Source organism: Oryzias latipes, chromosome 5 (genome assembly GCF_002234675.1).
Source record: "Oryzias latipes chromosome 5, ASM223467v1".
In the NCBI taxonomy this organism is placed as follows: Eukaryota; Metazoa; Chordata; class Actinopteri; order Beloniformes; family Adrianichthyidae; genus Oryzias; species Oryzias latipes.
In genome coordinates this window covers 15,618,327-15,632,930 of record NC_019863.2, presented here as the reverse complement: position 1 = coordinate 15,632,930, position 14,604 = coordinate 15,618,327, and the positions used below count along the sequence as shown (strand labels likewise).

Sequence of the window (14,604 nt, the reverse complement as noted above, 5' to 3'; positions counted from 1 at the left end):
AAATAGTGTCCATCCCAGACAGGCTCTGTGTCTGTCAATACTGAGAAAGTTCAGACACAACATCCGCACAGAGGCACACAGGAGCGCCCCTGCTGACAGCCACCTTGTGATATGGAAGTAAACTCCACTGAGCAAATTTTGTTTTCCTCTGACCTTTTGTACATATTTGTAAATACACCATTTTTTGCCTGTCAGCCCGTTGAACTCAAGTCAGTCAGGAGCCTCACACAGCTGAAGAGGTCAGGATCTGGCTTCATGTGTGGTGTTGTACTGCCCCCATGTGGCACAGAATCCTCCCTGTTTGATCAAGCCGTTTCTCTTTTGAGGTCATCCAGATTTATTACAGCTACTGTAAAAAGAGAACAAGTGCCCTTTTGCAAAAAGCCCCTTTCCTCCTTACACACAAGCTCAGTAAAATAATGAAACCTTCAGGAAAAAAAGATTTTTTTCACATCAGCAGGAACAAGCAAACCAGAGACTTCAGTTTGTTCTTCAAGGTTAGACTTCAAGAGATAAATAAGGTAAGAAGAACCAAATTGTTATATCAAATGTGGCCAACAAAGAGAGAGGGATACATGCTGTGTATAGTCTCCATTTGGAAGGATTTATTTTGAAAAAAACTCTTGTAAAAGATGTTTTGTGAAGTAATAATCAAAAAGGTCAAACTTAATTGCACATGCCTACCTACACAGATAAATAAAACATTAACACCCCCCTCCAAAAAAAAAAAAACACACAAATTTCAGAGCACTTCATGAGAGGACATATCATTGTGCTCATTCTCTTTCAGTCACTGTTGTTACAAAATATGAATATAAAAGCACACAGAGAACGTTTAGAGGGTAACATTTGCAGCACCTTGTTCATTTGACCATTAACCTTGTTTTTTTTTTTACAAAATAAAACAGTTTGTACAAAAACCAATTTAACAATTAGTTAAAAAAAGGAACACATGAACTACTTCAGCAGTATCTGTGACTAATGTCAGACATATGTGTAAACAAAAATAAAGTGTGGATGAAGAACCCAAACATGTTAATTCTTTTGTTTTGATATTTTAGCCAACAACCAAAAAATATCTAAGGTATATTTTGTGTGTCTTGTAAAGCATATTTTAAAGAATTCCCTATGCATGTGCTTTGATAAACAAACCTATAGAGATGAAATGCTGTGCCCGCTAAGAATGGAAAATTTAATACAGAATAGAGATATTTCTGCATCCTGGATGCTGAACTAGCCACCGTTTACTGAGCTCACCTATGTCACCGTTAGTGGTGCTATCACACTTCGGACAGCTGGGCAGCTTATTAGAGCATATATATTTTTCATCTATTTGTATACTGATAGTTTTTTTTTATAAAATAAATATATATGTTATCTTGTAATTTACCTGAATAATATGAGAATGTTTATGTCAGTAATTACATTGGGCACCTTCATCATGTAGTGGAAACCTTAGTGCAGCCTTGTCAGTCTAACTGAAAGAAAAAAAAATACTTCATGGATGAATCCAGAATAATAACAGCTCACAACATCAAATCAAGTTACGTTGGCTCTGTTAAGAAACTCCGGTTTGATTGTCAGCAGCTCTCCAGACACTCTCATCAGAGTGACGCTGATCCAATTGGACAAGATGTTACATGCAAAGGAATGTGACAACAGCAGCTCATTTACCAACATTGACGGCGGGGAACGAAGTAGCCACAGCGGAGGTAATGAAGAAACATAGAAGACATCTTATTGCTCTCCAGCTACTTCAGCTCCAGCCCCCCTTTAACTGATCTGACACTAATAGAGCTTGTGAAAGCTATTCAAACTCCAGCTGTCACCAAACTGCTTTCAGTTTTTCAGACCTATCAAAACAGCAAAAAGAGGTGACAAACAACCCCCACCCCATGACATATATGTGCAAAAGTACTATTTGTTTTACCTGTTCCATCCAGTTGCAGAGCAAATGGAGAGAAAATAATAACCTCTTAAGTTGAGACAGATTTTATGGTTTTTGGAGACAAGTTGTATTTTTGTAAACCCCCCCCCCCCTTTGCGTTGGAGGCTAAACTGTATTTTAAGAACTATTTCAATATACTGTATACCGGTAATCCATTTTAAGTTTCAAACTGGACAGAAGAGGGGAATTTTTGGAGAGACCAGGGGAGCGTGAATAAAGGGAGAAAGACATTAAAAAACTATAGGTAGAGTTCACACAAAGAAACAAATAGACAAAAAAGTGGATGAGATAGAAATAGAAGTAACATAAAAATGAACATAAGTTGCTGGAGCTTTATCATTATTGCTAAGGCAGTTATTAACTAAAGAAAAGTTTTGTTTCATGCACATAGACATGCTGAAATATCAGTACAAACACAAATGATTGTGCCCGCACCATACTCCAGACATGTCACCAGCCGGCCCCACGGTGGGTCCAGCATGGGGCAGAGGAACAAGGTAGGGGACAGAGGATCAGCACCTCCTGTGGCGGTGGTGTCCAAGTGACCCCCTCCCCTCACCAAAGGAACCTACATGTCTAAAGTGCAATTAAAGACATGAGTGGGCAGCACTACTCAGAAAAATAGGGGGAATTTTCCCTATTACGTGTACTAATATGTGTCTCATAGACCATCTTTCTCCTGAAGGACCCTCCAGAAATGTCATATGAGAAAGGGGAGCAAACTTCCCCCGAGTGTGGGACACTAGACCTCCCCAGCTAGCCATCAGCAGCAGAGGCACTGAAACGCAAAAGATACGGCGAAACGCCCCACCCACACACACACACACACACACACACACACACACACACACACACACACACACACACACACACACACACACACACACACACACACCCACACACACACATATACACACACACAGAAAGGAGCCAGGCACATCCCCTGCCATTGGGAAATGGGGACATAAAATAACATGTTGACGTCTTTTGTCACAGTGAAGTTGAGAAGTTCCTCTCTCTGAGAACTATTAGACATTCTAAAGCTCATCATGACGGTCACTGTGCGACCACTTGGGATGGTGAGTGACATAATCGACTGCCTCCATCACAATCCGCATGAACTCCACCACGTCGAAGGAGTAGTTAGTGAACTTTGGATGATCCCCAAGTGTGGGATGATGACCCTAAAAGAAATAGGAGTTAAGAAGAGTTCAAACATTTACAACGGTTTAGAAACTGTGTTTTCAGGCAGCCATGGCTAAATTAGATGTTAATAAATATTCCAAAAATTAATCTGTACCTTTTTTCAATGGTGTCTGTGTATATTACACTGTGTGCATGTAAGAGCTTGTGTGTGACAGATGAGTGGGGTGAATTCACACAGCCTTTGCTGTGATACTGGAGTGCTAATGGCTTCTAAGGGGAGATTCTCTACCTTGTCCTGTGGGAGCACTTTGTCCATTTTCTGCCAAGTCACATATCGAATGCCCCGCAGACGAGCCAAATCTCGATAGCAGCTCTCATCCTGACAGTTATATCTGAGAGGAACAGATGCACACACTTATCTCTTGTTCTCTCCGGTTTGCCTCTTTTTCTCTGCTCTCATAAGCCCTGTGTGAATTCCCCCATTGACTAAAAACCACCCCGTGCCTTACAACATGAGACGCTGCACACACAAACAAACAAACGCCATCCCTTCAGTCAGCCTGCCAAGCACCGCCAGGTGCGATGAATGCCTGATTAATTAGGCAAAATTTCACTGAGAGGCACTTTGGAAAGAGGACACTGCCTAGTCAATGGCTCCGCCCCCCCAACACCACAGCATCCTCCGATTTTCACTTGCATGGGCAAATTTCAAAGTGCCACTCACAGCTCAAATATGACCGCCCAGTCAGGGAGGAAGAGGAGGTGAGTGAGACCAGCCCCGTGCATTCCTATGAAGATGTCAGAGTTGTGGCTGATCTCCAACTGCTTCAGGAAAGAAACATCTCTGGAAGACAAACCGGACTCCTTTATTACTTAAACAGTCACGTATTTCATTTTTTGAAATGTATGCAAAAAGACTCAATCATGTCAAATCTAGCTGCTCTCAGATTGAAAGCGTTATTAAACTCACTTGTATTTGTAGTCCACCACAGTGACCTCCAACAGAGGCACCGTCTTGAGGGCATTTACCAGCTGCAAAAAACAGAGGCGTGTGTTATGTGATCAATAAGACATGCGGCTGGCGACAATAGAAATCACAAACCTTTGGTACCTGTTCTGTTTATGGAATTAAGACTTTAAACAGGCACCTAACAGGGGTGGGCAGTAAATCAATGATGGAGGAAGGTAATTAGCTTAAGTAAAAAAACAAGCAAGGAAGCAGAATAAAAGGGACCAGAGGAGAAGTAGAGAATAGAATGGAGCACTGAACTCACCTTCTCTTGGTTTAATATCCTCCTGTATTCTGTGCTGCGTGCCAGCAGGGTGAGACGAACATGCCTCTCCTGAAAATATTGTTGCACCCAATAATCAATCAGCTAAAGACAGGAAAGATATGGAGCCAGGAAAACATTATGCTTTTCCAAAATAAGGTAAAGACTTCTAAATGAAATAATTTGAAAAGAAGTCCCTGTTTTTAAAAGCTGAGGTCACACTAAAGTCATAACTGAGAAGGAAACTGTTTGTCTTTGTGTTTTTCTCTGTGTTCATTAGTTTAACCCTTGTGCTATCTCAGATGACCCCACCCTTACATTGACGTGTTCTCCCTACCATGACAAAGGTGGATAAAGGTGGAAAGATTTCATGTAATCCATGGACACCAGTGAAGATCACAAATCATTGAAGAAAAAGGGTTTAACGCACTGTCTAGTGGGTCTAGATGACCCTACTCCCAATGTTAAAGTGCCTAGGATAGCACAAGGGTTACACAGTTACTGTCCATCAGAAACACTTTCTCTTTTGTAGTCTCTACTGCCACCATGTGTTCAAAATTCATGTAACCATGCTCCTAACTTTGAATATTGGCATCCATCTGCAAATAATTAAGTCATTTATTTTTTTTAAATATTGCTTCCAGAACAAGATGCAAACTAAGAGATGGCCAGCTGCTCCAGTCTACGACGGGCATCCTTTCTAGTGATGGAAGGTTGAGGGTTTGAGGACCTTTTCTTTTAGTAGTTTTGTGTTTATTATAGTTACCTTTGTTTAAATTAAAATCAAAAGTCTATTTTTCAGTTCAGTTTTTTTTTCAACAGTGAAAATATCCAAACATTCCAAGCCTCTGGAGGAACCTTCACTGAACATTATATAAAATCTAAAGCACCAAAACTTAAGAAAATATAAAATAAAATAAATAAAAAATGTGTTTTTCTGCTACACAAGAAAGTTTAGCCTTAAACCTACAAGAATTAAATGCTGCTGTGATATTAGTTTATAACAGTACTGGAATTATACTGTTAATCATTCAGTTTCAAAACAAAAAGCCTTTCTTTACTACAAAAAACAGCCTGTTGAGGAACAAGAGTTGCTGAGAGAGCAAATCGGGAGAACAGGTGTTTGCATGCCTAATTCCTGTTTCCCGGGCTCTATTTATCAGCCTATAAATGTCAGAAAATCAATGATAGATGTGCATCATAAGGCTTGGGGCTTTTTTATGTAATAGGTCTCACATGTTGAACACTGACAAGAATCCTCATTTTAGGGTCTCACCAAAAAAATTTGACCAACAGACAAAATACAGTAAACTTGTGCATCAATAAATCCGGCTGTTTGACAAAGTAGAACACAATTTCCAGATTCAAATCTAACAAAAGATAGCAGATCTCAAGCATCTAATTTAGTCATAAAATGTTTTCTTTTGTTTCTCGCATCAGATATTCTTGACTTTAAGACTATGTCCCTTAAACTACCAGTTAGAGGGACCCCTGTCCTCTTCCAGTCTGTTCCTGTGGTGAGAAGACCCCCTAACAAATGGAGTTGGTCCTCTCCATTTTTATTCCTCTTTCTTTGTCCGTTTCCTTTTGTTCCCCTCCAAATCTATGCTGAGTATCAACAAAACACTCACATGCAGGGTTCTACAGAACAGATTCATTCCTATTGGAGAAATCTGCAACTATAATAAACTGTGTCTAAACACTACATGAAAACAAATGTCAGTAGGTTCAATGTTTCTCTCACCTTTGGTTTGTTTTGGTGGATATGAAGGCGATGCAGAACATGCTGGGAAAAAGCCCTGAACATCCCCTCAGTGTAGCAGTTTGAAACCTGAAATGAACAAAACTCCATAAAATCCTGGTTTATTAAGAAACACAAACTAATTTTATGCTTCAAATTCTTGAAGCAACAATAGTTCTATATCATTGCTTTGTTGTAGCAAATGTGCTTTATGATTAAAACAAAGAAAGACTTAAGTCTGATTAAACAAAGGTGTTCCTCTACTTTGGATCTGTGGTGAAAAAAATCGATTCCACTGCAGGAATCTGACAAATGTCAACACATTTCCTTATCTTTATGGAATGAATATGATATGAGCGGGGGTACTTCCTGAATCTTGGAAATCTCATGCAGACCCCTGCAGTGCAGATCTACATGTGAGTGCATGAATATAAACATGACATACACTGCAGGGTAATCAGCATCAGCTTGAGGCTGACCAAGCAATATTTCTCATTTCAAGGCTGAAACTACAGGACAACACATATTTATATTGGTGTCATTTTTATAGTTATCTCCTTGGAAATTATCATTTAAATAACATTGGCACATAAGCGCTTGCTGACAGTTTGAATATATTATACAACGATTTGACAAAACCTGCATGTTTAAACAATGCAACGATAAAATTGAACTGGATTCTTTTGTGCTTATGGCAACAAAAGACCAAGTTATGGAAAATAAAAACATGCCTCAAATAAATGACATTTTATTTGTTAAATAAGCTCTAGCAGCTTTTTGTTCAATGCACACCAGAACAATAGCAAACAACTTGGTTGCTATAAAATTGCTGGAACAAATGAGCCTTTCTTCAACCAACAACTGAGCTCCAATTGTTTTGCTGTGTTTCACAGCAGATGATCATGATTTCATAAAATTTCATTGTTGTTTAAGGATCTATGCAACACTGACTGAATTGTTCATGGCTGGTGAAAAAAAAGGAAAAATAGATGCATTTAAAGTAAATTAAATCTCGGTTATGGACTAATAACTAAATAAAATTGAAAACTTCTAAAAAAAAAACATTGATTATGTCAGTGAAGTTTTAGAAAAGAAAAGTTCCCATAGAAAAATCAAATAAAACACAGACGGGATGAAAACATGACTTACGAGGGGTGTGTTGTAAAAAAGGCCATATCTCATTCTTGGTAGAAGAGAGAAGAAGGAATCTTTGAAACAAACCTAGAAACAAACACAATTGGATCACACGATCAAATGTCACCTTTACCTGAAGTAAACTTGGCTCTGAAAGTCTGCACTCCTACTGTAGTCTGAAATAATGATTTGGTCTAGTGGGAACAATTTGATAACTCGCTGATTAATAAAAAAGTTGAAAATGTCTAAATTTTTAGACACCTAACTGGTTGAAATTACATCACTTGCAGTAAAATCCAATTAGAAAAGCTGCCTTTTTCAGGTGTAGATAACCTTATTTGGAAAGTTTTACTCTAAAGACAGCTGCTATACCTAGATACCTAGATACCTATACCTAGATAAACAAATACATCTCTAACACTGTGCAAGCAGATGCATTAAAGGAAATAAAAGAGGTTGTACAAACTCTTTTGGAATCATAGGTCTTCAGATGGACGATGTCATAATCTGTGAAGGCCCTCCATGTTTCACTGAACAAATCTCCATACCCATAAAAACTCTGACAAACAAGCAGAAAGAGGACATGGATAAAGGAGTGAAGAACAACAAAAAGTAAAACGTTTGGATTCAACAGGAATTGTATATGTTCCATTTCTAATGGTTTTCTGTCATTTGTTGTCATGATTAGAAAAAAACTATAATTAAAAAATGGAATAAACAGTATTCCCTAAAAGCGTGGAACCCACCGTGTCCCACATGACGATGAGGATGTCTGAGTTGAAGGAGTTGTTAATGTGTTGAGAGATATACAAGTTGACAAAGTCACAAAAATGATGGTACATGTTCACTCCTATCAGAGACACAAACAAACACAATTAATTTATGTTCTGAGCTGGAAAAAAACAGGAGACACAAATGAGTTACATTCATTGTTTTCCTGTTTCTCTTTATTTATTACTCCTTCTACAATTTTCAACATATTTTAACCATTCAACTATTAAAATGTTCAGGTCCTTCAGCTTATTCCAGCTATGACTTTTGGTTTTCAAATCCTTCAACTTTTTAAGATATTCCAGGTTTTCCAGGATTTTTTGCTCCATTAAAATAGATAGGGAAGTCTTGGTGCATGAGGTCGCTGGTTCAAGACCCCGTTCGGACAATTCCAATTTTTTAACCATTCAACTATTAAAATGTTCAGATATTTCAGCTATTCCAGCTATGACTTTTGGTTTTTCAAATCCTTAAACTTTTTAAGATATTCCAGGATTTTCCGGGATTTTTGCCCTCATTGAAGTACTTGGGGAATCCTTGCGCTTAATTCCTTCTACAGTTTTTCAATGATTTCAACAATTCTACTAGTAAAATGTTCAGCTCTGACAGCTTATTCCAGCTATGACTTTTGGTCCTTGAACTTTTCAAGATATTCCAGGATTTTCCAGGATTTTTGCTCCATTAAAATACATGGGGAATCCTTGAAAACCATTGCTTTTTTCAACCATTAAAACTTCAACATACTTTTAGCTAGAGACACAATTCAAACGTCAAAATGATCACAGCGCTTTCTACTATTACAATGTTCAGCTTTTTCAGCATATTTCTGCTATGACTTTTGGTCCTTTAACTTTTCAAGATATTTCAGGATTTTCCAGGACAGTTCAGCCATTTCTTCAACAATTTTAGCTTTCATGCTTAACTCCTTCTACAATTTTTGACCTATTTTAGCCATTCTACTATTACAATGTTCAGCTTTGACTTTTGGTCCTTTTACATTTTTTCAGATATTCCAAAATTTTCCAGGACAGTTCAGCCATTTCTTCAGCAAATTCAGCTTTCATTCAGCAGTACAGCATTCAACCCTGCATTTTACTGCTGGAAATGCAGCTCCTTCTAGTTAAAAGTGTGTTAAAATAATTTCTTTTCTTTTCCTCAAAGCATCAAACTGGTTAATAACAGGAACTTCTAATTTGGTATGTTTGCACAAACCAGCATCGAGCTTCATAAAAACTGTAGGTTTTTCGATAATGATGTCACAGTGTCCATCTGTCATGGGATGAAAGTCCAGCTCTGTGTACGTCTGGAGTTCAGCGTACCTGCAATGACATGTCAGTGCTTCTGTAAATACAACACGTTATAAAAAGACCACTTATAATTCCATAAAAATCCCTGTCTCAACTCATGTATACAAAGTTTACAGAGGTCAAAGCTTTTTTCTCACAGTTTATCTTTCAACAAGCAGTAATGTGAAACAGTGGTAGGGCGGTCGACCCATGATCGTAACATTGCAGGTTCGATTCCCGCCTTGCACGCCCATGTGTCGAAGTGTCCTTGGGCAAGACACTGAAGCCCACCTTGCCTCTGGTGGGAGGTTGGCGCCAGTGTTCGGCAGCGGAGCCGCCATCACTAAATTTTCCAACGGTGTGAGTGTGCATGGATGTGTGATTGTGGCCCTGTGACAGACTGGTGACCTGTCCAGGATGTCCCCCGCCTTTGCCCACAAGTGGCCAGGATAGGCTCCCAAAGGGGGTTTAGAAGATGAATGAATGAAAGAATATTGTGGAAAATAGTATTGTAGTTTTCTCAAACATGCATTTCTTGAATAGGCAGTCACAATAAATGAGAGTAAAAAAAAAAGACGAGCCAGCCAGGAGTCGAACCTAGAATCTTCTGATCCGTAGTCAGACGCGTTATCCATTGCGCCACTGGCCCTGAAAACAGCAAAGAGGCCTGCTGAGTAATAGATGTCGTGTGTGGGGGAGGGTTCCTTTTGTCATGGAGGGTTCCGCTGCGGGCAGCAGTCTATTGCTCCTTTGTGTATTTGAGTGTGAGCATCAGTGAGCATGTGCACACATGCATGTGTGAGTGTGAGCGTGAGTGTGCGCATATGCATTTAACCCCTGAAACACTAGTAAAGTGCAAGTGAGGCAGTTTTGGGACTTCCACCACACTTCTTTGTTGTTATATTTGGCACAGTGAATCACTTTACAAGCTGAAACTTTACTGTCAAAAGTCCAGACTTCCTGAAACTCAAACAGGAGCTCTGGGGGGGAGAAACGCTATCCTGAAAAACAAGACCAGGAGTGAGGCATTACCTGTGAGAGTCTTCTATTCCTTTTGAGAGAAAACTGCAATGTCAAAGGTTTCTGATTTGTTTAGTAATTTTAAGTGTTTAACTCAACCCTTCTGTCTCAGTTATGACAAGTTTGACATTCATATATTTCTGGCATTTCAGTTGGGTCCAGGATGTGCTAGTTTGTAATCAGCCCATTCACTCTGACTTCACCAAAACCAAAAGAAAAGCGCAGACAGCAAAGAAAAAATGTAGGAAATATTCATAATGATTCAATCACACGAATCAGCACAAATTGCATTAACAGTATGCTTTTACGTTTTTCAGATATTGTATTGATATTAGTATTCCTGTGATTTAAAGATTACCGAAATTTATAAGCAATTTGACATTACAAACTAAAGAAAAAGAGGTCAATCTACAAGGTTTTCTTGTGGATTGATGGTAATGACTTGATGCTGTCGCTGTGTTCCAGTCAGGAGAGAAACCTCTAATTTAAAACAAAGAATGAAAGCGTGTAACAACAAGGACCCACCAAGACTGCAGAGGACTCTTATGATCTCCTTCAGCAGCAAGTGCCTGCTTGTTCAGTTTGCAATGTCCTCCAATTTCTCCCATTTGAATGAAGTCCTCCTGGAACCTATAGAGTAGCAGAGTTTAAGGAATTTTGATCAGCAATAGTGCCACCTTTTTTTTAATTTTAATACAATTTATTGAAGCTGACCTCTCGTGACCTCTGCGTGGCTGCCGCAAGTCCAGGTAAAGGTTTGTTGCTCTGCAGAATCTGGCGTGGCGAGTACACCTTAACGACGAATCCTCCTGAAACACAGTGATTTAAAAACAAAAAAAACTTTAAGTGATATTAATATACTTATGATCTTAAGGGTTCTGGAAATGATTTTTTAAATATCACAATGATTAAACTCTTTAAAACCAAAGAATCTACTGTCAACTGTGTGTCAGCTCTTAAGTTGAACATTGTGTTGATTTTAGCAAGGTAATTTTTTTCTTCCTGTTGACTCAGGAGGCCGGTGGGAACTAAGGAAATGAGGGAACTTACTGGATTGTTGGCCTTGCAGAGTGTTTTGAGCTCAGAGAGACGCTCGCCCACATAGCCGAAATCAGCCTGCTTCCAGAAAAGTTCTCGGGCTGCGTCCAACGAACGAGCCCTGACAAGGCAGATTCAATGTAGAAACCGCTTTTTACTCTTAATGGATCATCTGTGAAGTATGTTATATATAAGCACACCGGTACTGTAAAACAACTGATTTTTAAACAAGACTGAAAATGCCCTGACATTTTCTAGAAAGACTCTAGGAGGACTTGACAGTTACAACCAAGTACCACATAAGGCGTAGTACCATCCAGAGTCAGCTTTGGTGCAGGCAGGGTAGCTGAAGCGTTTCTCTTGGTCACAGTTCTTTTCATAACCCCAACAGGCTGACAGATCCTGCAGTGCATCCTGTTAAAAAATTAAGGTAATAAGCACATATTTAACAAAAAGGTGTCAAAACATGAGGACAACATAATGTAAAGTCACTGGATTATTATCATGTCCCCCCTGATGACTTAAAATTAAAAAGAATAAATGTGTGTAATTTCTGGACTAAAATACTGTTAAAAAATCTCATCAGAAAACACTGGACAAAATAAAGAAGTTAAAAAAAAAGCTTATTTCTTACTTGAAAAGGACAAAGTGGGTCCAGGCGGCACTGCTTTACTACCCTCTTGTTGTTGTGGAGGAAGTAGGGTATGTGCTCTGGTGGCAGTGAGATCCCACTGTAGTTAAAGAGCGGTGTTGTTGGCTTGTGGTTGCTGTTTTCTGCCATCTCAGTGGCGACCACAAGGACAGGAAAAACTAACCCCAGCGCTACTAGAAGCAGCATAGTCAGAGTTATGCAGACATGTGAAATACTTGCTTCTCTTCAGACCATTCTGCAAGAAAGAATTAAAAAAAAGCAAAGTCAGACCTGTAATCTTGGTTGAGAGCCTCGGACCACAGTACAAAAGCATGTGGACACAATTTAGTGTGTGGGAACGCAGCTCCAGGCAGATCTGAGATCCTCACAAGGATAAGTCCTTTTGCAGGAAATAACACTGACCTTTCCAGACTCCTGTCCCAGCCCTCATAAATAAGGCTACAGAGGGGGATGTGTGGACTGCATCGGCTGGCATCGATGTGACATATTAAGGTGGCCAAAACAGAACCCCTTCTCCCTGGCTATCAGTGACAGAGGATTTAATAGTCGAGCCTGACCTTTGTCAAAGCATTGTATCATGTAACAATAGCCTCCAAACATTCTCACCTCTAAAGGAAGGGAGGGAAGTGGGAAACTGTCTGTACTGCAAGTTAGTTAACAATGAGTTGTGAGAACTTCATAACGTTTGAAGAATTTTTAAAAAATAAGCAGTTTTAAACTGTAAATCTGGAAACTCATCTTTTTCTTCTTCCACTTTCGGCTTCTCCCATCAGGGGTCGCCACAGCGAACAAGTCGCATGGTAAATTTGGCAATGTTTTACGCCGGATGCCCTTCCTGACGCAACCTTCTCAAACCGGGCTTGGAACCGGCAGAGGTAGAGAAGGGAACAGGGAGCAGCCCGGAGTCGAACCCGGGTTTCACGGACGGAAGGCGCCGCAAACCAGCACGAGCTAAACTGGCTCCCTGGAAACTCATCTTTTTATTTCTCATAAAGAATCAGTATGCAGTCTGTCAAAGTGTCATAATGTCTAAAACATGTCTCCATTTAACCCCAAACACCCCTACTAAATTCATTTAGAAGATATATTGTAAAACACAAAAAATAGATTTGTTTACACTAGTCTGAAGATGTTAGGCGTTTGAGGCTTTTTTTCTGTCAAAAACTTAATTTAAAGAAAATAAATGAGCCTCACTTTGAGCAGTTAAGAGCAGAAAATCAGGGCTGGTAAAACAAATTTGTCATTTTAGTTTGAAACTGGCCAACACAATGAGATCAGTCTGAAATATGTTCATGAAACCAAATAGCAAACGTCCCTGTATCACAGCAAGAGGGGTCCAGATATGACTGCAGGGAAGACATGAAAAACCATTTAAAAAAGCAATTGTTAAAGATGATGTAATAAATAGATATGTTGATTTTTTTTTTCTTTTAACCAACAACATTAATTGTTTTCTCTGTTTGAGTTTATTTAGCGTGATTCTGTACAAATGTACAAAAGTTTGGACTGATTTGAAAAAAGGAGCTTGGACTCAATTAGCTGTTAAACCTCCTCAAAAGGCCTTTTATGAACTTATACTTCTGTTTATGATGTTTATTGTTTATTTTATCAATTTATTTATTAATGGTACGTTTTGCTTTAGAATGAAGGTTAAAGCAGAAATTTCGCTCTAAATGATGTCTTGTCTGTTGCTGTGAGGTTTTTATTGCCGAAGCAAACGGTCTGGTGGGTATTACGTCACATATGAATTAGGTACATTGGGTAAAATATTTCTATTGAAGAACTTCCAAGGCCAACTAAAATGCCCTTTTTTTCATCAACATATGCAACAAAAAAATAGTAAAAAAGTAATTTTGATCCAGCTCTTCATACTTAGAGGACGGGAGAACAGGGACTCAGAAGTAGTTGTCTTCGCGGTTGCTTCTCATTAACTTAAGCTAGCCTTAAGTTTCACCAACAACTGAAATGAAGCAAAGTTTCCTTTAACTTTGCAAGTAGTGAGCAGAAACAGCGGGTTCATTTACGCCTTCAAGGCTGTGAATGCCAAGTTCACCGGGATAATAACGCATTTCTTAACGATTGTCTTCGTTAAGGTGGAAAAACACGTTTATACGCTAACTACTAATGTTCTTCTAACGGAGGCTAGCCGCCGGGATCCCTAAGTCTGTGTCATTAATTAGCTGTTCCTTTGAGGCAAAGCGAGGACTGAGGCTGGAGATAAAGGTGGAATTTTCCACAGCTCAACAAAGAAAAACAACAAAATCATAAATATAAAGGCAGTTTCAGAATTACATCATGTGACGGCTGTTTGAACAAAAGCCGGTTTACCTAAAGCCACTGCCTGCTCGCACTGATAGAAGCGATGATGTTGCCGTGTGGTCGCCATAACACCGGAAATCTCATATAGCCTCCACTACGAAGCCATGACCTCTAGGTGGCGCCAAATCTACTGAGTTAAAAGCAGAATCCTATGAGGCTCATTAAGCAAATCACACTTAGTTTTTATAAATACTCAAAAAAGAGAAGAACGTCAAGTCAGTCAATTGTTTTTGACACAAATTCAATGCAATAAAAAATAAATAAAATCAAAATAAGAC

General features: G+C 39.1%; 1 protein-coding gene and 1 non-coding gene across 5 annotated transcripts; both read right to left on the bottom strand.

Moving 5' to 3' along the window:
- Positions 1-579: 579 nt before the first annotated feature.
- Positions 580-14,425, bottom strand: eogt (EGF domain specific O-linked N-acetylglucosamine transferase). Of its 4 annotated transcripts, none has more exons than XM_020703275.2 (17): positions 14,336-14,425; positions 12,171-12,242; positions 11,990-12,086; positions 11,669-11,769; positions 11,368-11,476; positions 11,032-11,126; positions 10,843-10,947; positions 9,224-9,330; positions 7,987-8,090; positions 7,707-7,799; positions 7,256-7,327; positions 6,110-6,196; positions 4,369-4,437; positions 4,065-4,126; positions 3,819-3,938; positions 3,384-3,486; positions 580-3,132 (listed from the first exon to the last, which is right to left on the bottom strand). In XM_020703275.2, the coding sequence occupies exons 2-17, from the start codon at positions 12,191-12,193 to the stop codon at positions 2,986-2,988; spliced, it is 1,494 nt and encodes a 497-aa protein (XP_020558934.1). In that variant the 5' UTR covers positions 12,194-12,242; positions 14,336-14,425; the 3' UTR covers positions 580-2,985. The 4 variants fall into 4 exon arrangements, with proteins under 4 accessions (XP_020558934.1, XP_023810760.1, XP_020558933.1 ...); XM_023954992.1 differs by lacking the exon at positions 14,336-14,425 and adding an exon at positions 12,410-12,752; XM_020703274.2 differs by having other exon boundaries at positions 11,990-12,242.
- Positions 9,874-9,946, bottom strand: trnar-acg. The gene has a single exon. It is a non-coding gene; the product is annotated as a tRNA-Arg (tRNA).
- Positions 14,426-14,604: the final 179 nt, after the last annotated feature.

Excerpts from the sequence above, each read along its gene's own strand:
- eogt (XM_020703274.2), bottom strand. The coding sequence starts at position 12,193 with ATGCTGCTTCTAGTAGCGCTGGGGTTAGTTTTTCCTGTCCTTGTGGTC. Across the intron at positions 11,127-11,367 it reads TCTGCAAGGCCAACAATCCA|GAGGATTCGTCGTTAAGGTG; the intron begins GTAAGTTCCCTC and ends ACTGTGTTTCAG. Across the intron at positions 8,091-9,223 it reads TTTTATGAAGCTCGATGCTG|GAGTGAACATGTACCATCAT; the intron begins GTTTGTGCAAAC and ends TGTCTCTGATAG.